This window comes from Cetorhinus maximus, chromosome 4, assembly GCF_964194155.1.
Source record: "Cetorhinus maximus chromosome 4, sCetMax3.hap1.1, whole genome shotgun sequence".
Taxonomy (NCBI): Eukaryota; Metazoa; Chordata; class Chondrichthyes; order Lamniformes; family Cetorhinidae; genus Cetorhinus; species Cetorhinus maximus.
In genome coordinates, this window is record NC_135882.1 from 112751953 (window position 1) to 112777806 (window position 25854).

At 42.4% G+C, this 25854-nt stretch overlaps 1 protein-coding gene across 5 annotated transcripts in view; it reads right to left on the reverse strand.

Annotated features, from left to right (window-relative positions):
• The window catches only part of lpin2 (lipin 2), a 107736-nt gene that overhangs the window by 32834 nt on the left and 49048 nt on the right, over positions 1–25854 (reverse strand). For all 5 annotated transcript variants that reach the window (XM_078540633.1, XM_078540632.1, XM_078540631.1 and 2 more), the window contains 9 exons: positions 15623–15930; positions 13568–13675; positions 10847–10970; positions 9065–9428; positions 6320–6419; positions 5958–6145; positions 3408–3501; positions 2089–2158; positions 434–523 (listed from right to left, as the gene is read on the reverse strand). In XM_078540633.1, the coding sequence (XP_078396759.1) occupies positions 434–523; positions 2089–2158; positions 3408–3501; positions 5958–6145; positions 6320–6419; positions 9065–9428; positions 10847–10970; positions 13568–13675; positions 15623–15930 (1446 nt within the window). The remainder of the gene's footprint in view (positions 1–433; positions 524–2088; positions 2159–3407; positions 3502–5957; positions 6146–6319; positions 6420–9064; positions 9429–10846; positions 10971–13567; positions 13676–15622; positions 15931–25854) is intronic.

The window sequence follows — 25854 nt, forward strand, 5'->3', positions numbered from 1 at the left end:
AAATTTAACTCATCTTGTGGAGCCATAGTGGAAATAACAGGTGCCCTTAAGTTCAGGGCTTGACATGAATAACTATGCTAAACATCATTACCAAAGTCTAAGAATAACTTTTATAGAACATCCCCATTACAAATCAAAGATAAAATGTTTTTAATGCATATTTGAGTACTAAATGTTTGAGATTACTTAGGGAAAACACTGAATGGGTAAATGTTAATATTTGGAAATGAGGGAGAAAAATATCTTGCCACTTTGAATCTAGCACTCAAAATGCTGAAAAAGAGATGGCTTCACATCTATTAAGCTCTTTCTTAACTGAGCAATTAGACACCATGTAACCACTAAGAGTAGTTATGGAAAAACACCTGAATCAATTAGAAACTCAACTTTATTCCTTTCCATCCATTAGGGAACAAATTGGCAATACTAATACCTGTTTAACAACACTGTCCTTCTTGCGCCAGAACCACCACCTGCCAGACTTCTTTGGCATCTTCTCTTTTACCCAGTCATCAATTGTTGCCTACAGGTACAGAACGTGTGTGTGTTTTTAAAAAAAAACACAAAAAAATCTATTACATGCATTATAGAGTTAAACAATAACATTCCCCATTCATAGGCTTGTTCAACTATTACCATATTTTCCAGTTTCCTCACATCTAGAGATTGTGTACTTCATTTACAGCTGAAGTTATTTGCATTCTATAACTTAACCTATTATAGAATCATAGAATGGTTACAGCACAGGAGGCAGCCATTTGGCCCATCGTACTTGTGTCAGCTCTCTGTAGTTCCACTCCCATCCGTGACCCTGCAAATCTTCTCTTTTGGATAATTATTAATTTCTATTTTGGAAGCCATGATTGAATCGGCCTCAGCTAAACTTTCTGGTGGTGCATTCCAGATGTTAGCCACTCACTATCGAAAAGTTTTCCTCATGTTGCCTTTGATTTTTTTACCACTCACTTTAAATTAGTGCCATCTGATGGAAGGGTTGAAAGCCAATGGGCACAGTTTATCCCATCTATATCTATTTTCTGTATGGGGAGGTTGCTGGAGTCAGATGACCAGTGGGTGCCCATGGTTCTGCTTCAAGCATGTTTGAAAGCCCTAAACATGAAGGCCCTAAACATCGACTATCGTAACTGGGAGTTAGCAGCGGTGACACTTCCTGTGGGCTGGCATGACGACCAGTGGCTACAGCAGGGCAGCAACAGGCGCCAACACTGAAAACATCAACTCACGTCACTTGGCAGTTTCAGATGTGTCACTTGTGGCGGAACCTGCCTCTCAAGGATTGGCCTTCACAGCCATCAGCACAGGTGCACTGAATGAAGGCAATCCACCTCAATAGGCCATTTGCTGTATGTCCATTATCTCTTTCAGATGTTACCTGAAGAGGGGTTTTGATAATGAAAATAGCTGATCCCAATTTACAATGTTTGATGAACAGATAATCAGAGGGCATAAATATATGTTCACCAAACTGATTTATTTTAAAAGCCTAGAGAGTTGCAAGAACATGGGATACCCTACCAGAAAGGCTGCTGCAAACAGAATCCATAATATATTTTAAAAGGGAAGTGGATAAATATTTAGTTAAAAAATGGTAGGGGGAAACGGCAGGGAAATAGGATTAAATGGATAGCTCTGTGGGCCGGTGCAGGTACGATGGGCCAAGTGGCATCTTTCTGCCTTGTAACTTACTGTGAATTTAGCTATCTTAACCAACCAACATATGGCTGTAACTGGTTTTTTTTTTAGGGTCACCTAGCATCCACAAGGGAACTGTCATCTTTGTGCACATAGTTGCAAATGGATTGACAAAGAAAATCTGGCATTATGATAGTCTCTTTGTGATTCCTGAAAATCTTTGGGGCAGGGGGGGGAGGAGAGAGAGAGAGATTTTACATTGGTGCAAACAACATAATAGATTTTAAAAGATACCACTTCTGGTCATAATACAGATAGGTGATTGCTCAAACATTGCACTGGCAATTATAATTAGATTCCAATTTTATTTGCAAAAAATTGAATCTTAATTAAGTAATCTTAAAGATGAATGCTGCAAGTCAGCTGTTTTTTTACCTTGGGTAGACACTTTTGGAAAGCCTGCATGCTGAGAATCATGGGAGCAGCTAACGTCCAGTTATAGTATCTGTAAAATTAGATACTTAAATAACTCGAGAAAACAAGAAAGCTTAAACAATGTTCCTGCAGTATAAAAGAAACATGCGGGATTGAAAAGATGATCATAATTTTGGCTATAGCAAGAATACTGGACATAAAGCTGAAAGGGCCTTTCACTGATCAAAAGATTATATTAAAGAAATAAGTTGCATCTCAGGAGTACACCTCATGGCATTCACAGAATTTCAGAACAGAGACATACACATAACCAGGAAACAAAGTCCATTTGCTTCTATGCTTAAATACTCCTGGTTCCTCACCATTTCCAGCTGATTTAATCCTCATCTTTCCCCATAATACACTGACCAGCAATAGAATCATTCATGTTCTACTCCAAAGAGATTACAAAATCTTCCCTGTTGGAAAGAATCAATTAATTCTAGGAATAAATGAAACTTACTGCAGATTGGATGGATTGGGGTGCATGGCTTCGCCATAGCCCAGGAACATAGAGACAATTTAGTGACTCTTATCACTGCTCCAGTTCAGGTAACCTAACAAAACAGGGTCTACCACTTGAATGTTTCTGATTTCTATACCCTCAGTGCCACAATTGATGTTGAATCTATCCACAGATTAACACAGATTGGGCATGGGCCCCATATGAAGTTCATTATAACTCAAAAAACTGCATACAACTGTTCGATCTGTTTTGATTCAATATAATACACTGAAATGCTTTGTTTTCAATGCAACATTACATTGCCTACGCAATGTATAAACATTCTATGGCCCCATTTCCTCGCCCATTTTACATGTGTGTTATCTGATCTGGCAGCTCCTAAATGTTCTTAGCGTCCAGGGCCCCAAGAATTTTTATGCTCGCTCTGCAGTTGTGCGAGCAACTTACAAGTGCTTTTACTTATTGTTTCAATGCAGTGGAAAGCAAATTGACATATGTTGTCACTAAAAGCTTGCAATCATACAAGATATCAGAAACCGCTGGATTTGAAAATAAAAAGTCCAGTTGATCAGAAATTGTAGCTTGCTGCTAAATAAAATGAAATGTCTGCATTTAATGTTACATAATGATTTAAAATTGGAGAAGAGTGGAAGGGTACATGTTTTGTTAGGAGTATACTAAATTGAAAAGAAAAAGAGACAGCAACTTATATCTAACTGTGCTCTAAAATAAGCATTGTTTCAGCTAAAATACAAATTCCCTTCACACAAACTCAATAACAAAGAGAACAAGACCATATTACTAAATACCCTACCTGTCATTAATTCTTAGAACAAGGTTAGGATCATCAATAATCCCAGGATTTTCTGCAAATTTATGATATGTAACAACATGCTCCAAGAATTTCTCTGCAAAAGAATGCAAGATACCATTTAACACATATTTTGATGCTTGAATGATCTTTGTCCCTTTTGACATTACCTACCAATATGTTAGGGGTCTATTTTAAATGTGTTAAGCGATAAACAAACGATTTACCTCCTCCCGCTCTCCCTTTTCAAGAGAAGCAGATGAATCCTATTTTCATCCAAGTTACTTCCTTGTTCATGTTTCTCTGGACAAAACAAAACCTGATCCCAAGCCTCAGCTGATCTTTACAAGCTGTTTGAGGAGGGCTCAGTGAAATTTTCCCCTTAATTTTTTTTCTGGCCTTCGCCTTCAGATGGGAGAAGTACCGAGTCTTCACTGACTGCTTTCCCACAATGAAGATGCTGAAACTGGAAACAAGGCTTTCCAAGGATTCAGAGCACAAAAGTTTGAGGGCTCTGGCTACAATGGAAAAACTGTTCCTCTTGGTGGAAGGTTCAAGATGAGAGGGCACAGATTTAAAATAATTAGCAAAAGAAGCAGCGGTGACATGAGGAAAAACTTTTTCGTGCAGCGAGTTGTTAGGATCTGGAATGCACTGCCTGAGTGTGTGATGGTGACAGCTTCAACTGAGGCATTCAAGAGGGAATTGGATTGTTATTTGAAAAGGAAGAATCAGCAGGGCTATGGAGTGAAGGCAGGAGAGTGGCAGTAGGTGCCACTATTAGATTATTGATCCATTATCACTCGCATATTAAAAATGGAGAAAAAAATCAAATCAATGATAGTTTAACCAGCAATTACTACAATGTTGCTGTGAAAAGTTTGGTTTGACCATCAGCATCAGAAAGACAAATGTCATGGTCCAGGATGTTGTCATGTCAATTTCTATTGGCATTGACAATGTGATGCTGGAGGTTGTTGAGAGCTTCACATTTCACAGGCTCCACAATCATCAACAATTTGTCACTTGATGCTGAAATCAACATATGCATCGTAAAAGCTGCATCTGTTATGTTCAAGCTGAGCAAGACAGTGTGGGGCAACAGCAATCAGGCAGATCTCCAAACTGAGTCCACCAAGCCTGAGTCTTCAGCTCACTCCACTACAGTGGTGAGACATGGACAAATATGCTAGGCAGGGGAAAAGGCTGAACAGTTTTCATCTTTGCTGTCTCAGATACATCCTGGTCATCTGGAGTCAAGATCACCAACTCGATGTCCTGGAGCATGCTAATTCTATCAGCATACAAGCCAATGATGTCTGTGCTGGCTCAGCCACGTTTGTTGGGTATACAGCCATCACCCATCCAAAGACCTTATGAATGATGAACTGACCACTGGGTCAAGACCTCATGGACAATTATACACCACTACAAGGACACCTGCAAGAGAGTTATGAAGATGGCAGAGATTGATACTGACAACTGGGAGACAGTTGCTGATGGCTGTGACCTCTGGATGCTGACTGTTTGGAAGGGCAGTGGAAAAGGTAAGCAGGAACGAAAAGCTCAGCTGGCAGAGAAGACAGCTCAGTGAATCCTGCACCTTCTCAGCCCACTGTCTTCCTCTGCAGCAAATGCAGCAGAGATTGCCATTCCAAAATGGGGCCCCTGAGCAACACCAGGCAATGCTTAACGCAGAGTTGGCCACTATGGTGCCAACAATCACACAAGAAGAAAGGCTGCCATTCATTAACACAGGAAATATTTTAAGACATGGGCCTGGATTTTTCTGGCATGCGATAAGTCATGACATCAGGGCCCAATGTGGGTCCCCAAGACCATGCAGGTGGGTAGCGGAACCTTTGCAGCAATCTTCCTGGCAGCAGTGAATTAAGAGGCCACTGCTGGGCATGCGGTCCAATTAAGGTCTGCAAGTTGCCTCTCCATGCTGCCAACCAGCAGGCTGGAAGGTACGTAACCTCAGCAGGTCTACATGCTAACGGAGGTGGCCGCTCATGGCAGTTCCTGACAATCAGAGGGATAATCCCTCCAGCAAAGGCAGTGGGGCCACGGGGTGCCCTTTGCTGCCACCTCCTCAGCAAAGCCCCTGGGGAAGGCTGCACCCTCGCAAGGCAGCAGGGGGGCTGCTCTGCCACTGGAAAAATGTTGGTGGCCCGGGAAAATGGATGTCAATTGGCTTTTGAAAGTGACAATTTGATGCTGCATTGACAATATGATGCTGGAGGCTGTTGACAGCTTCTCCTATGGGGAAGTTAGATAAACACATGAAGGACACAAGAATAGAATGTAGGTTGACAGGGCGAGATGAAGAGGGGAAGGGGGGAAACTTGTGGAACAAAAACACCAGTATTTTGTCAGTGGGCCCAACGGTTTGTTTCTGTGCTGCAGACTCACTATTAATCATGGTAACAAAGGACAACTTTGGGAGACCTTTTCTTAAAATTTAGCAATGAATGAAAATGTAAAACATACATTTTTCTATGAAGTCTTCCATAATTTTTCTAAGCCTTCAGTTTCCATCTTTTGCCTTACCTTTGGAAATCTCAGTATTTTCACTGAGACCCCCACAAAGCGAGAACACTAGGTCTGGCAGGTCAGCTGCCGAATCAGAGAGGCATTCAGTCCCACTATCCATTGCTGCACTTCCCACCGACTGTGGTGACTGAGAACCAGAGCGTGTGTCAGATTCAATCCATCGTTTGGAATTGCTGTCAAATTCACTGTAGAGGAAAAAAGACACAGTTTTCAGTGCTCATACTGCATTAATGAAGAGGGCTATACACAACTTGGCCATGCATCATTGTGAGCTTAATATCCTGGACTTTGCTTATCTCAGGATTCCAAAACCAGTTCATCAAGGAAATCTTTACACACAGGTGGAGACAATGTAGTACCTTTTGGGAAAATAGCGAGCAGCAACTTCAGGTTCCAAAACAGACAGATCATCCAAATAAATGTCATCAGGTCCCTGATGCTGACTTCGTTTCTGGAGACCTACATAAATTATATTTCATAACAAACCACAAAAGTGTTAAATCCAACGGCATTCCACACTCAAATTATGTAAAAATCCTAATTCCTTCCCAAGATTTACTTTCCTGGTACAAGGGAAGCAGATATACCCACACACAACCTACATCAAAAAGAACAGAATCACAGCATTGTTACAGAAGGCCACTCACCCCTTTGAGTCCATGCAGGTTCTTAGCAGGAGCAATTTAGCTAGTTCCACTTCCCAGTCCTTTGTGTATTCCTATAAACTATTTTTTCCCTTCAGGTGCTTATTTAATTCCTTTTTGAAAGCCATGATTGTACCTGTTTCCACCAGATGCTCAGGCTTTGGATTCCAGAACCTAACCACTCAATGCACAGAGGTGTTTTTCCTCATATCACCTTTAGCCCTTTTGTTAATCACATTAAATTGGTGTCCTCTTGTTCTCTACCATTCTGCCAATGGGGACAGTTTCACTCTAGCTACTCTGTCTAGGCCCCTCAAGTACGAACACCGCTTTCAAATTTCCTCTCAATCTCTTCTCTAAAAAGACCACCAGATTCTCCAGTCTATCCACGTAACTGAAACTCATCTCTGGAGCTATTCGCGCAAATCTTTTCTACACCCTCTCTAAAGCCTTCACAACCTTTCTACAGTCTGGTGCCTATAATTGGGCACAATACTCCTGTTGAGGTCAAACCAATGTTTTATAAAAGGCTCATCATTAACTTTCTTGCTTTTGTACTCTTAAGCCTCTATTCATGAAGTTCCGGATATTGTATGCCTTTTTAACCACTGCAAAAAAAATCTGCGCACAGGTCTAAGAGTTTTGAAAGCTTAGGGATCAGATCTTGTATATGATGAGCATCTTTGGTCTCTGACATGCAAAGAGGAGTGAACATGTTATTTGTTTATTAATAGTCTGTCCAACTTGACTGAAACTAAACTAAATATTGGCTACAGCACAGATAGAATCCGGCACACTGCCATGGACATTAAAACATTACGCTTTGAAACAGATCCCACAATTATTCATCACATTTTAAAAGCACGCAAGACAATCAAGTTCGACAACATTGGTGTTTACAAAATGGGCACAGACACATTGGGCTGAATCTTCCCAATTCTGCGGGGACAGGTATGAGGGAGCAAATCTCAGATCAGGGGTAGTGCCTTGACCCGATCTCTCTTATGGATGATCTTGCAAGAAGCAGGGTCTGACTGACACCAGCTACCCACCCAGCAGCAGCAGGTACAAATTAAGCTAGGGAGGTGGTGGCGTAGTGGTATTGTCATTGGACTGGTATTCCAGAGACCCGGGGTAATGCTCTGGGGCCTGGGTTCGAATCCCACCATGGCAGGCGGAATTTAATTTTAAAAATCTGGAATTCAAAGTCTAATGATGACCATGAAAGCATTGCCAATTGTCATAAAAATCCATCTGGCTCACTTTAGGGAAGGAGATCTGCCGTCCTTACTTGGTCTGGCCATGTGACTCCAGACCCACAGCAATGAGGCTGGCTCTTAAAATGTTCTCTGAACAAGGGCAATTAGGGATGGGCAATAAATGCTGGTCTAGTCAGCCATGCCCACATTCCATGACGAATTAAAATTTTAAAAAGCGGCTTTATTAAGTCTCCAGTTGATTTTTTTCTAATATTCAATTTTAATATTTCTAATTGTAACAATCATATTACATGGTACATTTAATCAAGGAGACCATGTCATCATCAGTCTCCCTCTGTTTCTTCTCTTCTTTTTCAGCAGCAACAGGGGCAGCAGTGGAAACAGCTGCTGCAGCAAGTGGGGTACTACCGCCAGCACCAACATTGCAGATCAGACTATTGATGTCATTATTAGCCAATGCCTTGGCAAACAGACTAGGCCAGAAAGGCTCAATAGTTACACCAGCTGTCTTGATCAGGGCATTGATTTTGTCCTCAGTCACAGTGACCTCGTCGTCGTGCAGGATGACAGTGCTGTAGATACAGGCAAGTTCTGAGGTGGAGGCCATGGGTCTCTGCTAGTCCAATGGCGCTAGTCACCGGGAGAATCTTGGCCTTAGCGTCAATAATAGCCAAGCACTTTAGAACCGGGTAGAGCAAGCAGGGTCCCCGCGATGACCAAAGCCCAGCCGTTGCCTGGAAGTGGCCTCCCAAAGGCAAGCCAAGATACTGGTGGTGTGCCTTTAAATCCTTTCATTGGTCTCCAGAATCACTATTCTGCCTGTTGTCCTTAATCGGACGGGACTCCGAGGGGTGACTGCTTAATTGACCGCCTCCAGGAAGAATGTGAACATCCCGCTCTGTTCACTTCTCGGTTCCCGGTCCAGAATCTCAGCAAAATCCAGCCCACGGTGCCTCAAGGCATGTTTAGCACCAGAAAGCAGAGGTTCATACCACTAGATAAATAATCATTACTTAAGTTGAATATCTCTGCTTTTCTATTGATATCTCAGAATTTCAGCAGCGATCGGAAGGAAATCAACTTAACTACAGTTTTGGGCTTTTGAAAGAATCTATTTCTTTTGGATATCTCACCCATTGATAAGCAATAAAAATCAGTACTATACAGGTGAATTAATCACATGTTCATACCCTTTTATATAAACAAAATAAGTAGCCGGAGCACAATGCAAAGCCATTACCTTTTTTCTTCGATGGTGAATCTAATTTTGTAATGGCTGGAGTCTCTGTTTCAGGTACTGTAGGGGCGCTGTCCATCTGAGACACTACAGAGACTCCAGTTTCTGGGATACTCTGTGAATGTGGGGATTGTGAAAGTGTGTCAATGGGAATTTCTTCAGACGACGCATTTTCGCTGTCAGCAACTGTCTGGCTAAAGTTCCCAAGCGCTCTAGCCTCAGGTTTCAATACTGTATGAGTTGTGATTTCCCCAGCGTTGATATCCACATCCAGAACATCAGGACTGAGGATAACCCTGAAGTAAGTGCTTTCAGACGGTGTAATACTGAAGGTTTCTGGCTGTTCCAGCCTCTCCCTTTTATTAACCTGTAAAGTTCAAATCAAACATCCTGTAATTCCACTTGTACGTTAAAGAAAGAGTTTCACTTTCACTGACTTACAAAAGCACGAATTAAGCATTTGCAAACCTCTTCAGTGAATGGAAAGTAAGACGTGTAGAATTATGAACCAATGGCAAAACTTCACCAGCAATGCTCCAAATAAGACACATTGGGTGGTCAGGTGGTGGGGAAAACTAAAGTTTGCAGATGATGCAGAGATAATGGGGTGTAAGAAACTTAAACGAAAATAACAGACAGATCTGGATATAATGTGGAATAGCTCACGTCTTATACAGATAAATGTAAGATAGTGCACCAAGCATGATTGTCTTCAATAATGCTGAGTGTGAGAAGGACCTGAGGGATTAATGCATTACTTACTCAATGCCTAAAACTAATGCTGCAAGGCTATTGGGAAAGCAAATAGTGTGCTAGTATGCATCACCAAGAGACACTATTCTTATACCATTTATACACTGGCAATCAATCAAAATATTTATTTAACTAGCCCCTGAAAAAAAGCAGTCAGCTGTCTCAACCACATCCTGTAGCAAAGCAATTCATCTACGTAAAGAAATCTCTCCTAACTTTTATCTCAGCGATAACTTTGAAGCGGAACTAAGTATGCCAACAGTTACCTCAAGATTTACTTGTACAAATTCATCATTAATTCTTGGCTTCTGTATTCAATACGCACTATACAAAAAAGGCACTCATTTTCATTTCTCCTCATCCCTAGTTTAATTCTTTTCCATAAGCAGTAGTTGCTTACCGAGCAAGGACATTGATCTCAACACTCTTCAGGTGATGAACATCCAATCTTTGCAGGGTACATTAACAGAATTTGTCTGGTGTTCCAGGAATATAAATCCTTTTCCCTATTACACCATCTCTCCAATCATGCATTTATTCCTTGACCTTGTATGGAGTAGTATGCCACACTAGGAATGGTCGTGAAAATGACTTCCCTTGCGCCTTTGCAGTAATCTAACACTCCGATCTCAGTTGTAATCTTTGCTGCAGTCAATGTAGTTAACACCATCAGTTCAAGATTCCAATATCTTCAGATTAACTTGAAAAAGGGCTTCAACTATTAAAATAATCACAACCTTCATGGTGATCATTTCTAAACCAGCATACTTCTGTAAACCATAAAATCATCCGGTTTTCTAGGCAAGTGATATTTTACCCCCTCTACCGCACCCCCCACCCCCAAAAGAGCTTCATCATGCTGTTTTATAAATGTTTTTATGTCAGAAAGTGCATTTATATTTTTAAGGCAATCTCTCAAAAAATGCTAACAATCTGTAGTTTTATTTCACAATATTTATTCTAATAATGTCAAAATAGTGTAGCTCTAGAAGGAAATGTAACTCAAAGAGTTCAATTAAATTCATTAATTACCCTTGTTGATTCTGGAAATTCTCCCCACGACCATTGCATGTGAGGCTCAGACATCAGCATATCAGATGGTTTCACCATTAATTCAGAGTCACTTTTAGGGGAAAATGGCTGGGAAATGGACATGCTAAATGAAAGTAAAAAAAGGAAAAACATTGCCTTTTCAATGGAAAACATCATACTTCGGAACAAGCAAACAAATCTGTCATTAACAGTTCTAAGTGTCTTATGCTGTAGTTATTTTACCCAGAATCTAAAACATTGACACTGGAGAGCCTTGGAGCAAGTTAGTAATATATGTTTTCAGGCATCAGCATATCAGATGGTTTCACCATTAATTCAGAGTCACTTTTAGAGGAAAATGGCTGGGAAATGGACATGCTAAATGAAAGTAAAAAAGGAAAAACACTGCCTTTTCAATGGAAAACATCATACTTCGGAACAAGCAAACAAATCTGTCATTAACAGTTCTAAGTGTCTTATGCTGTAGTTATTTTACCCAGAATCTAAAACATTGACACTGGAGAGCCTTGGAGCAAGTTAGTAATATATGTTTTCTTCAACATGACCATGCACAAAAAAAAACGGATTCTCTGCAGTCATGGCCCAAAATAAAAATTGAAAGTAACATTTTCCCTTTTATTTTCCTTCTAAAGAAAACGACTCACGCAGAGGTAATTTTACATGCACGGTCAGCTTTCTGTGGTCTTGCCCAAGAGGTCATTTTTTCACGCCCTAGTTTACACAAGTCATCCTACCCACACATTATTGCAGCGGCAGCAATTAGAAGCAAGAGCTGCAAGCTTACTCTTACCCTCCTTAGCCCAATAACAGAGATAGAATTCTTCAGCAGAAATGAGTACAAAAAAGGCATCAAATCCCAGTAGCAGCTCAGAAGTAGTGAATAGTGAATTGCACTTGAATGCAGAGTGCTGCTGCTGACCAACATCCATACGTGAACTTCCTGAATAGCAATTAGAGGTAGAAAACCTAGTCAATTACAGGGTTCCGCTGCTATCCAGAATGGGATCTGTCAACTTATCACAGATCAAGGATCAAAGCTGTAAATTTCCTGATCTATTTGGCTCAGTGTTGTACAAGATGCATATCATTCCACTTAGTTAAAATGGAAGTCTACTTGCAAAACTGCCAAAACATTTATTCAGCAGTAGTTCAAAACTTTCTAGGCAAAAACAAAAAAAGTGTGCTTTGCTCACAAAATTATCAGGTCCATTCTTGGAAGTAAATGAAGCAGTATATCAGGATGCATCATGGGATCACCCAGGCTTGGCCAAGTTGTGGATATAAGTTTTAAAAGTGTTTGCAGTAAAAATAAACATGAATGAATATGACCTTCTGGCCAGGCCAGGAAGTTGATAACTACTCTAAATTGACTGAATGGCTTAACCTCAGGCTCAAGCTAAGATATGCAGATTGCTTGGCACAGCAGCAAAATATCAGGATAGGTAAGCAAAGTTTAAGCTTTGAATGAACTGTGGACATAATTTGTGCAAAAGGTCAGGTCCTTCCGTGATTGTTTTACAAATTCTTCTGTAACTGCGGGGGTGATAAACAGGTCATTGCGCGTTAATGTTGTAAACTCATTTATAATTATAATTATTGGTGCAGATGTATTAGTATTTCACGCTTTCAGGTAAGCCATGATGCCTAAATTGTTAATTATTGGACAGTATGATTGAGATATAATTTTAGCTTTATTCATACCAGCAGGTTACACATCACAAGGGAAATTGTCTGCAATTTGAGAGTCTGTCAGGTCAATAAATTATATGTTTTATTAAAATGTAACATGTTTAGATGTACAAGATAAGAACATTGAGAGTTAATGATGAGTTATCCCAAAGATGGTGTATATAACCAATAGAAGCTGTGTAACTTCAAATTGCTTTTTGTGGCATTCTGTAGGGGAACTTCCCGTGTGCACACTTGTACTAAATTTAAAAACTGTTGCTTGAATCTACCTACAGTCCGCTCTGCGTCAAGTGTCTTTTAGATACTTCACAATATAAAGGTCACAGCATCATACAACTGTGACAAATCTATAGAATAGTTTCACAAACAGAGAGTTTGGCACAAACGAATTGCCGCTGTTGAAAACACAGCGATTTCCTACAATGGCATCAGGACTTTGTCAAATGCTAATTCTATTTAAAAACCAGAGGCGGTCAAAGAATTCAACATGAATAAACATTTAGTGAATACAAGATGCTGAACATTTCTAAGCTAATTGACTTAAGACACATGAATAGTGAGAAGTGATCCTCAACCTGTTGTATTTTGGCATGAACAAATGCTTGTTATACTAGGATTTTCTGGTGCACCTAGCTATTAAACTGGCTCTGTACGCTAAGAAATATAATCCTTCTACAAAGAAACCTATGTGAGCAGTGTGATTTCAATCAAACCTCAAAATCACTGCAGACATTTGAGAGATGTATAACATATCATATACTTATTGGTGCAGATGTATTAGTATTTCACGTTTTCAGGTAAGCCACGATGCCTAAATTGTTAATTATTGGACAGTATGATTGAGATATAATTTTAGTTTTATTAATACCAGCAGGTTACACATCACAAGGGAAATTGTCTGCAATTTGAGAGTCTGCCAGATCAATGAATTATATGTTTTATTAAAAGGTATATTTTGTAGGACAGTGGAGAAAGTTACGATGCGCTTTGATTTAAGATTGTATCACGTACCTTCCAATTGGACAGCAGTCACCATCAGAATATGGATAATCATCCTTGTGTGAAAAGGTTGGAGATTCTTTCAAATCACTGCCCTTTAAAGAGGTGCATGCCAACCCCCTGCATAAGGAAAATAATAATGGAATAAGCTTTTTATTCATCCTTATAACATTATTCATCAACATATTCTTTCATAGTGACAACTATGTAATAGATAGAAAATATTTGCCAAGTGTTTCAAGTTTTTCTAAACCACTGGACTTCCATGATGATTGCTTTCAGTAACACTAGGGGATTCTGGAAATTTAGACCCTGTGCTGAAAAGCCACATTTAAACTTTGGAAGGCCCTGAAACACAATTGGGAGGACAACAATTTTGTTTTGAATTTTGAAAGATAATATTGTAATAAGAGTTGGAGTCAAACCAAAGTCCGAGGGACAAAAAGGTAATCCCCTTCCTCAGACATTTACCAACATTCACATTACCTATAGTGCGTTTTCTCTCTCAAGCAACAAGGAAATGAAGTTGGAGGTGAGAAACAAACACTTGCACAATGTTCCATTCAAGTTGTGCTTAATGAAAACGCAAATGAAATCTCTGGCACAAAGCAAATAAATGAAATGACAAGTGATCCAGAAATAATTAGCTGCCAAATAAATAGGCACAAACAAGGAATGGAAATAACAATTCTGAAATTCCTTATGATTGGATAGATTAAACAGGCATCATACACAAGTGGTCCGGTTACACCATCGTGACTTCCATAAATAAAAGTTTGCATATAAATTGAATTGTTTGAAATAGACAATATACAAACAAATGCTTTAAATGAAGTGAAACAGCGATACCCAATTCCCAGCGCTCCAGAAGGCAGTGCCTTATGCAGAGCTAGGATATTGTGGCTACGAGCAGCTTGCCCTGGTGGCCCAGTGTGAGTCTACAGTAAGTATGGAATGCTATTATATCATGCAGACCATCATAGCTAAGGTTGGTCAACTGCTGCAATTGTTCACTTTCCACCAGAACTCACTGGAAAGAGATGAGGAAAAGGTCATTGGATAATTTTACCTTCCTGAACTCGGAAACAACTGTGCTACCCCGACTAATCAATGAATTGTACAGATATCAGGCACCTACCAAAGCACCTTTCTGACTTCCTTCCAAAAATTACATTTTTAAAGTCTCCTAAAACAATTCACAAACTGAAGGACTGAGATTTAACACTTAATTGCTACTTTCTGGGTGAGGGGGTTGTTCAGTACTTATATTAATTACCCACAGAAAAGTTGCATCTGGTACGCAAATTTAATAATTTCATTAAAACCAGGGGGAAGAGAAGATGTAAATCAACCAAAAATTAGTGGTGATTTGCAATTCACAGGGTCTCAACCTGACTACATGTTGCTGACTAATTTGTGCATTAACGTTGGTGTCTGAATGGTGCACAAAGCTATCTTATTGACAAACTCTGGCTCAATACATTATGAATGGCTCAAGAAAATTGAACTTCCTGGTCATTAACCAGTGATCTTCTGTTTTTAGAAACTAGAAAGATTGTTTATAGTCAAATCTATTCTTACAAAAAAAACTTACAAATTTTTCTTACATGTGTTTTGTTCCACAGCATTTTAGTGGATGATGTATACTGAACATTTCTATTGAATTATAAATAGTGGTGACTATAATGAGAATTCTCTGGTATTCAATAACCACCAATCTGAAGTAATAATATAGGGTAATACTTAGTAAGCAGATTATTACAAGTATGTTAATTCTAGCTCTAAAGCTTATGCAATTCCACAAAAGACACTTTCATCAGGAATAAGGTTCAACTTGTGGATATTAGTGAATTCATTGACATTTAAATAGCTCTACAGGAGAACTCTAGTATTACAATGAATCAGTATTTATTTCCTGAGACACCAAGATAGATAACTAGCCTCAAGGTATATTTTGCTTATTTTTTTTTTTAAAACTTATTTAACCGTTTTTGAATCAAGAATAGCACAATCGAGAGCAGAAGGAATTCTAAGAGTTACAAACTATGAGATAAGTTTGTTTTTAACCTGGGAGAATGCATTGGTTTGTCTTCATCAGAACTAATATCCATTTCAAATATTTCTTCATTGCCAGCTGATGGAGCTCGGTCTTCCTTTTTGCCATCTGGTTTAAATTTCTTCTTCCTCCGTTTTTTCTTCTTCACTGAGCTGGTGCAGACCAAGGTCTCTGGAGTTGTGCCCTGGACTGTATTCTCCAAGTCTTGTTCCATTCCTGGGTCGGCTCGAGATTTGCCCAAGTTCAACTGTATATCCTTGAAGAACAGCCCTTCTTCTGTAGGGATGGGCGAGGTAGCCAGGTGAGGAGGAACTTTCTCCTAGTTATAAAAAAATGGCAAAGCTTTTAGAGAATAAATTACATACACAAAAAAATTACAAGTATTTAAAATGAAAAACTGGATGTGGTAAATTATTTTTAACAAAGAAATTTTTTGCAGTTTACATGGTTCTATATTTTGAAGTACAACATCTCCATTATAAACTGAAGGCTATTTGCTCTGCATCATCTTATTAAAAAAGCATCAAGCCAATGGAAACAAAAAGTCTAAACACAACATCTGAAGAAAACCTCTTACAGCACCGGTGCAACAAAACAATTACTCTATAGCCTCAGACTTAGTTTTAGGCCATGCAATGAGAAAGGATTAATTAACAATCTTGGGGAAGAGTGACCATAAAATGATACAATTGTCCATTAAGATGGAGAGTGAAGATGTTGAATCTGAAACTAGGGTCCTGAACCTAAATAAAGGGAACTACAAGGGTATGAGGTATGAGTTGGCAATGGTGAATTGGGGAACCTTACTAAAAAGGGTTGACAGTGGGTAGGCAATGGCTAATATTTAAAGGAACGTATGCGTGGATTACAACAATTATTCATTCCTGTCTGGCACAAAAATAAACAGGAAAGGTGGCTCAACCATGGAATGCAAAAGAAATTAGGGATAGTCTTAGATACAAAGAGGAGACATATAAAATTGCCAGAAAAAGCAGCAAGCCTGAGGATTTGGAGCAGCTTAGAATTCAGCAAAAGTGGACAAAAAGATTGATCAAGGCGGCAAAAATAGAGTATGAGAGTAAACTTGCAGGGAACATAAAAACGGTCTGTAAAAACTTCTATAAATACGTGAAGAGAAAATGATTAGCAAAGACAAATGTAGGTCCCTTACAGTCAGAAACGGGGGAAATTACGATGGGGAACAAAGAAATGGCAGAACAATTGAACACACATTTTGGTTCTGTCTTCACAAAAGAGGACACAAATAATTTATCAGAAATGTTAGGGAACCAAGGGTCTAGTGAGAGGGAGGAAATGAAGAAATTCAGTATTAGTAAAAAAAAAAAATGGTGCTAGAGAAATTAATGGGGTTAAAGGCTGAAAAATCCCCAGGGCCTGATAATCTACACCCCAGAGTACTAGAGGAAGTGGCCCTGGAAATATTGGATGCAATGGTGGTCATCTTCCAAAATTCTATAGACTCTGGAGCAGTTCCTATAGATTGGAGGGTGGCAAATGTAACCCCACTATTTAAAAAAGGAGGGAGAGAAAAAAAAAAGAATTACAGGCCTTTTGGCCTATCAATAGTAGGAAAATGCTAGTGTTTATTGTAAAAGATGTGATAGCAGAACACTTGGAAAGCATTAACAGGATTAGACAAAGTCAACATGGGTTTATGAAAAGATCATGCTCAACTAACCTACTGGAGTTTCTTTTGAGGATGTAAATAGTAGAATAGATAAGGGAGAACCTAAGAATGTTGTGTATTTGGATTTAAAGAAGGCTTTTGATAAGGTCCCACATAAGAGGCTAGTGGGCAAAATTAAAGCACATGGGGTCAGGGGTAATATACTGGCATGGATTGAGAATTGGTTGGTAGACCGGAAACAGAGAGTGGGAATAAATGGGTCTTTTTCTGGATGGTAGGCGGTGACTATGTACCGCAGGGATCAGCGCTTGGGCCCCAGCTATTCACGACAGATATAAACAACTTGAACGAGGAAACCAAATGCAATATTTCCAAGTTTGCTGATGATACAAAACGGGGTGGGGTTGTGAGTTGAGAGAGAGATGCAAAGAGGCTTCAGGGCAATTTAGACAAGTTGTGTGTGTGGGCAAACACATGGCAGACGCAGTTTAACGTGGATAAATGAAGTTATACGTTTCGGTGTGAAAAACAGAAAGGCATTATTTAAATGGTGATATATTGGGAAATGTGGATCTACAAAGGGATCTGGGTGTCCTTGTACACCAGTCAATGAAAGTAAACTGGCAGGTGCAGCAAGCAATTAGGAAGACAAATGGTATGTTGAGTTCAGAAGTAGGGGTGTCTTACTGCAGTTATACAAGGGCTTGGTGAGACCACATCTGGAGTACTGCATGCAGTTTTGGTCCCCCTACCTCCGAAAGGATATACTTGCGATAGAGGGAGTGCAGCGAAGGTTCACTAGGCTGGTACCGGGGATGGCAGGACTGTTGTATGAGGAGAGATTGGTTCGACTGGGCCTGTATTCACTAGAGTTTAGAAGAATGAGAGGAGATCTGATTGAAACATATAAAATTTTAACAGGGCTAGACAGACTAAATGCAGGGAGGATGTTTGCCTGGCTGGGGAGTCTAGAACCAGGGGCCACCATCTCAGGATACAGGGCAGGCCATTCAGGGCTGAGACGAGGAAAGATTTCTTCATTCAGAGGGTGGTCAACCTGTGGAATTCTCTACAGCAGAAAGCTGTGGAGGTCGGGTCAGAGTATATTCAAGAAAGAAATTGATAATATTTTGGATATTAGGGGCATCAATAGGAATATGGCGTTGAGATAGAGGATCAGCCATGATCACATTGAATGGCGGAGCAAGGTCTAAGGGCCTACTCCTGCTCCTAGCTTTTATGGCCAGGATTTTACTTATGGCGGGCTGGTCAAAGCGGGCACGGGTGCAACCTGCGATTGGTTCTGTGCCGCCATTTACACGGGCAGGCCAGTTAAGGCCTGCCCATCATGAATCGGGGCTCCCGAGAACAGCGGGAAGAGATGGGCGGTGGTTGGAGTCCAATGACTCCCTATTCAAAAATGGCGCAGGCAGCCTTCCAACGGCTGCCACCGATGTCGCACAGGAGTATGTCCGACAGCGCTCATGGAGGGCAGGCCAGGCAGGAGGGCAGGTCGGCAGGGCAGTGCGCCCTGAGAATTTGGATGGGTGCCTCGCTGCCTTCCTCGGTGGCAGAAGCACGCTGCGACATCCTTGTGCCAAGGGGCGGGAGGAAGAGGATGCACCCTCACATAACAAAACGTGCCTGGGAGGAGGTGGCAGCAAGGGTCAGCTCCCATGATGTGGTGAGATGCACCTGGGAGCAGTGCCGCAAGTGGTTTAATGACCTCTTGCGATCGGGAAGGGTGAGTACCGTGTTGGCATGGGTTACTTAGCACAGCAGTTAGGCCCCTCCTGACTCCTCCGCCAACTCAATTTTGTTTTTGCATTCATTCATTTGCGGGATGTGGCCTTCGCTGGGTGGGCCAGCAATTATTCCCATCCCTAGTTGCCCGAGAGGGTGGTGTTCAGCAACCTTCTGTATCCGCTGCATGTGGTGCAGGTATGCCCACAATAGTGTTTGGGGGCGAGCTCCAGGATTTTGACCTAGTGACAGTGGTGGAGCGCCGAAACATTTCAAAGTCAGGATACTGAGTGTCTTGGAGGTGAACTTCCAGGTGGCGGTGTACCCATCTATCTGCTGCCCTTGTCTTTTTAGGTGGTAGTGCTCGTGGGTTTGGAAGGTCTTAGATTGAGAGTGGCAAATGTGATGGAGGCAGCAACTGGGCAAAGAGGTAAAGCCCTGGCTGCTTGGAATGAGTGTATGGCAGCTCCAGGGTCATGAATCGGATGAGCCCTGCAATGTTTCACTCAGGTGGGGGTGGCAAGGCTGCAATGGCAATGCAGGTACCGGGTGGACTAATTAAAATGTTCCTCTCTCCTTTTAGGAGAAGACAGCATGCAATGCAGAGCGGCTGCGGACTGGAAGAAGACAGCCCCACTTTCTCATGACCCGATACTAGCAGGAGGCCCTCGAGCTGGAGAGGCACCATGCATCAACCAGCCACTGTGAGGTTGGGGAGCCACTGGGAGGTAAGAGTGCCGTGAACTGGGGTCACAATGTCTGTCAGTGCAAACATTCCACTGTTGACTGTATATTGATTTCAGCTTCCAACATGGGTTGCCCATTGATAACGGAAGAAGGAGCGCATCCTGATCTGGGTGCCAGGCATGCACATTAACAGCATAATGACTTCTACTAATCAAGTGTCCTTGTTCTTCCTTTCAGCCTCACCAGAGCACGCCTGGACTCAGGAGGCAGATGGACCGCTGTTGACCCGAGGGCCCAGAAAATATAAACGCACCAGCGTCACATCCTCAGCGCCAGGCAGGCACCAGCACTTCAGTGGGGATAAGTTTGTTGTCTAGTGCCTTGGTGCACAGCAGTGAGGGCACTTCACATTCGCTTGAGGTGCAGGCTGAGGCAGAGAGTGCCCAAGGCGCCAGTAGTCAGAGGACTGCTGGGAACCAGGAACATGCTCAAATCGGTGGCTGATGATGTGCCTCTGGAGTCATCCCTCAGGCAACAGATGCTGGATGTCCAGCAGGATGTGCGGGAGGATCTGGTGGAGATACATGAGGAAATGTATGTCATAGACTCCATGACAGAGGAGTCCATGCAGAGGATGAGTGATGCAATGATGGCCGAGCACAATGCCCTCCATGGAGAGAGTGGTGACTCTCGGAGAGGTTCCTCCAGGAGAACAATCAGAGTTTCCTGGGAACGTGCTTGGACCTGCAAGCCCTCACAGCGACTTGACCTTAGGTGGTCAGTGTGGGAGATGGATTGATCATCCAGTATCCCAGCTAGGAGCCCATCCATCAATGGTGAGTAGGGAGGTCCGAAGCGACTTCACGTTGGCACACAAGCTGCCTGTTGTCTCTGCGGGCTCCTCTCAGAGCGCTCCGGATGAGTGCAGCAGCTCCTCTGCTCCTCTGCCAGTGACCGTGGCATCTGATGAGGCTGCGGCGAAATGCCAGCCAGGCCACTGGCCACTCCCACCCAGTTGGGGCCAGCACAGGTTCCACAGGCCAAAGGACGCCCGCCGAGGTCATCAAGGTCAACAGGACAGCAAGGTGAGCAGGCTGTCTCAAATGCAGGTGCCAGCGAGGGGCAAGCATCTAGGCATAGCACCCGCAAACAAACGTAAATTACCCTAGACACGCCACGGGCTTACCACTGGTGGTTTTCTTTTGACTCACATTTCAGTTGTTTTTCAGTAGGTGTGCTGTTCAACACCTTTTAATGGACTTTCATTTCTGTATGGAAGTATGCAATCATTAAATGTTGTGGCTCCCAACAAGCCTCTGGGTGCTTCATTACTTCTGCAGGTGAAGGGGAACCCATGATGTTATGAGTGGCTTGTTTGCCATTGAGCATTATTGAAATGGCACATGGTTGATGCTCCTACCCAGGAAAATGTTGCTCTCGGGTATTGAGTATGGCGCCTGCAGCCCTGGCATGTGTTGGTAGTTCATCTTTGGTAGGCTAGCTGAAGGAGCGTTGGATCAAAGCCTCCCGGGTATTCCTGCTTCCCTGGAGGTTGCTCGGGTCAGTATCTATCCCCTCAGCGTTCTCGTCTTCGGACTCACTACTGTACACATCGTCTGCAGCCAGGTCATCTGCATCCACATCTTCCTCCTCCACTACGTCACCCCTTTCCAGCGCCAAATTGTGGAGAGCGCAGCACGCAACTACTATACGTGACACACCATCTGGGGGGTATTGCAGCGCGCCCCCTGAATGGTCCAGGCATCGGAAGCGTATCTTGAGAAGACTGATGGTTCTCTCTACCACTGCCCTGGTGGAGGCATGGCTCCGATTGTACCGCTGCACGACCTCTGTTCTTGGATGGCGGAGAGGTGTCATGAGGGGATAGCCCTCGTCACCCAGCAGCCATCCATCCAGCCGGGCTGGAGCAATGAAGAGCCTCCGCACCTGGGAGTGTCTCAGGGTGTAGGGGTCATGGTACCTTGCACATACTTGCAGAATCTGCATCCTATGGTCACACACTATCTGCACGTTCACAGAGTGGAATCCCTTCCTGTTGACGAAGGCTCCCGACTAACCAGCTGGCATCTTTATGGCCACGTGTGTGCAGTCAATTGCACCCTGGACGTGAGGGAACCCAGAAATCGCTGCAAAGCCTCTGCTCACTCTGCCTGGCTGGTCTTGTCTATATGGTGGCGAATGAAAGTCAAGACGCTGAACAGTGCATCAGTCACCAGCTTGACGCGAATATGGACAGTTGACTGGGAGACTCCACAAACATCACCCACGGAGGCACAGAAGTTGAGGGCCACTGTGACCTTCAGAGCCACTGGCATGGGGTGTCCACCCACACAGTTGGAGCTGATCATCTGACAGATGGAGGTCACTGTCTCCCTTGAGAGACGGAGCCTCCTTCGGCACTGAAGTAGCTGCATCGCCACCTGTAAACCCTGGCAGCAGGATAGTGGCATCTTCTGCAGCCCCTTCCACCTTGGACTTCCTGCTGGCCCTGTGCCCCTTGTGCCTGTCCTCCTAAAGGTGGCTCTCCCTGGAGGCTGAATATGGACTCCTGGCCTCCTCCTTCTGGCCCTCTCTTCCTCCTCAGAAGGAGTGGAGAGCACAATTCCCAGGGTAAGGGAAGGCTGTCTGAAACCTGCCAAGTGTTTTGATTCCTCCAGAGTCCTGAACTGAAGCCTGTTTTTTCTGTTCAAGCAGCTTTGAAGAGAATTGAAGTTGTCCTGTTCACAGAAGCAGCACTAAGTTTAAAAAGTACTAACAACTCACATCAGCGAGCCCACTCACCTCTCTTATCCCGCCAGCGGATGAGGTTTTTAAAAATGTGGCCTGCCCGTTGCACCTGTACAACGCACTGAAAATCGCACAGGCTACAAAAAAAATCGCAGTCAGTTACTGCCTCAAGGGCCTTAACTGGCCCATTAATTAATGGCGGGTGTGCCTTGGAACTCAGCTCGCCTGCCTTCCGAAATATCGCGATGGTGCGCGGTGACATCGGGACTCACGCCAAATGTCATCACGTGTCATTTTACGCGTTGGTATGTCGGGCCTGCCCCCGCACGCCGCCGGCAAAATTCTGCCTATGTTTCTATAATGAGCTATCCCATGAAAGTAATAGCTTTCTATGCTCAACTGATATGCATTAAATACTGCCCCACTCAGACCAGCAAGATTATATCCATCAAGGTGAGTAGGAAACTGGAGTGCTTAATTAATGTACATGAATTCCTTCATCCACCTGTATAAATCTGCATTTATCAACTTTAGAATGTCAGTAGGGATAATGGAAGGCAGGTTCATGATGACGACCATTATGTCACTTCTGTAGAGTGTAATGTACACACCAAACAGTTATTCAAGTACAAGAGACTACCCAAGTGTCTCTTGCCAAAAGCAGCTGGGGGAACTTTGATTTCTGCCTCAAGCAAGCGGAATGGCTGTGCTGCCTGTCCAAACCTAGCACACGAATTCCGCTGGTGAGTTATGGGCATCAACCGGGTGCCATGTCAGCTGTCAGAGCTCAGGAAATCATTCAGTTCCTGATCCACCCAGCAGTGAGGTCTGGATCAGGGTTGGGTTTTTAAAAAAAATTCCCTCCCACAAGAGATTTAACACAAGATGACAAAGGCTCACAGTCCTTGTCCTTATCCCACAATAATTCTCTGAGATTTTTTGAGCTATCCTGCAGCCACCACGTTTTTTTAAATTATAAAAACCACTGGTTAAGCTCCGTTATCACCTGAAACATGAGGGATGCCCCTTACCTTTGGAGGTTGCTGCCTCAGCTGTGTACACTCATTCCACATATTTGTGGCTGAAAATTTCTAATGGGATCCTACAACCAGCGGAATCAGACAGGAGCCTGCTTCGGAAAACGTGTTGGGAGGGGTGTTTGCTGGGCCGGGGGGGTGGGGGGGGATGTGGGGTAGGTGCCAGACTGCTTTGCTTCCCTGTAGATAATAATTATCCCGGCAATGTTAAGGTGAATCAGTTAAACTGAGCTAATGTTTAAAATTATCCATAACTTTTAATTACAAGATTGCTCAGACACTAAGGGTTGGATTTTAGAACGGACCCTGACAACAGGGCCAAGCCAGCACTTGCTGGAAGCACGTCCACCAACACAAACTTCCCTGAGGGAGTTTCCTAATTAAGACGGCCTCCCTATTAAGGGCACTGGAAGGAGGGCTGAGGTGGGTGCTGCTGAGGCAAATCAGGGACTCCTAGGGCACCTCAACATTGAGACGGTGGCCTCCGCACATGGCAAAATGCTGACGAGGCAGCAAAATTTCCCTTGAGATCGTCATCTTAATTGGCTGCCTGGCTCCATCACATGGGGAGCTGGCCCGGTTCCCTGGTTCACCCCTCAGAAACGTCCTGCGAGGTGAATGAGTCAGGGAGGCATACCACGCAGCACCTTCCTAGTTCCTCATTCCTCCAGTCTCCGACCCCATCTTCGTGGGGCTGGGAAAATCCAGCTCTAACTAACTGAAGGTCTGATTTTTAGTTAGACATATAGCTCCTTTCATAGATAGGATGATGGTTAAGCTGAGTTGTGAACATCATTTGGATTCACATAAAAATACTTGAAAGCAAAAATGAAACTTATTTTTCGAGTTGCATGAAATCACATTAATACTGACATATCGTACAGAGCTACTTCCACTTTGCTGAATCCTGTTGCATTGCTATTCAGAGATGGATTCAGCAACAATAAGCTGCTATTTACATAGCTCCCAAAATCTGATGCAAAACTTTGCCGCATTGATCAGGTTAAGAGAGACTCCATTAGAATGATTTCTAATTCATTAGCATGGATAACTTCCCAAGAGATATTAGTTAATTTATTTGAAACAATTGCAAAGAGAACACCTTTTATGAATTGAAAACTGCTTTGAACCAGCTGTCATTGCTTATTTCTGTGAATGACTAAGTTTGCTCAGTTCAAAAATGTCTCGATGTAAACAAAATTAGCAATTTCCTGGAGTGATGGAGCAGATAGTGAAAACCCCTACACAATTTCTACATATGATCCCGTAACAAACAAGGTTATTGTTTGCCCGAAGCACATTAATTTTTAGCGTACAGAGCTTACTTCAGTTTATACTTTTCTAGGAGAACAAACTTTTCTGTTGGGCCCAAAATCATAATAAAAGGGCATTAAAAACAAAATGAAGGGAGCCATAGAAGCCAGCTGCTGGTGATATCAAGAGGATGGTGAGAATGCTTTCTCACAAAGGACTATTCAAAACTTGTAATTAAAACCACATGTCTTGGCTGCTGCTTAAAACATATGTTCTCAAAGGAAGCAAATACTTTCAATCGAAGTATTACCTCCTGCCTTAGAACTTTCTTTAAACAGCACTGGATATCTATATAAAATAATAACAAAAACTAACAAGCAAAGAGTTGCTTTTTAAAATCCAATTTCTTAGACAAAGCAAAGAATTGATGTGCCCCAGGGAACCAGGTATGAGTGCAATCTTGGCAGACTGGTTTCCCAACATAAGGAACTCAACTATTTTTACTTTAACTCAACAAAGCTTTCATCTCTTCCTCCCACCATCTCCTTCTCAAATTAGTCAATGGGTGAAATTTTTTCTGATCGAGTAGCACCAGTATTCCACTTTTAAACAAAAATGAATAGGTATAATTGGACCTTACACAAGGTAATGGCTATTTTTTTTTGATGCTAAGAAAATGGAACTGCAAAAAAAAACCTGTCATCTTTTACATTGCCTGGACACTTGGCAGTATTGCTCTATCTTCAAAGGATACTAGGCCTTAATCATGGCCATAAAACCAAGAATACACATTTTCAGTAACAAAATCCCAGTTTGTTTCCCACCTCCCCCTTCAAACAAAAAAGTGTTTTGGAGGAAGATGAGGGGAAAAGTCAGCAGTTTTATCTATAGATCTATCTATAGAGACAGAGAGAGAGAGAGATAGCTTCAGGTTGCCTAATTCATTCCCCATTTAACGCGCAACAGCCTACCTTCTACCCACGTGATGTGATAATTGCCCCTGATGCATCAAAACTTGCAGGGCTTGCTAAATGCACAGATTAAACAGAAATGTGAACAGAAATGAACTTTTTTCCTGTGTATACTTGAGAATGTAATTTTGGTGGCAGTCTCACTACCATGTGCC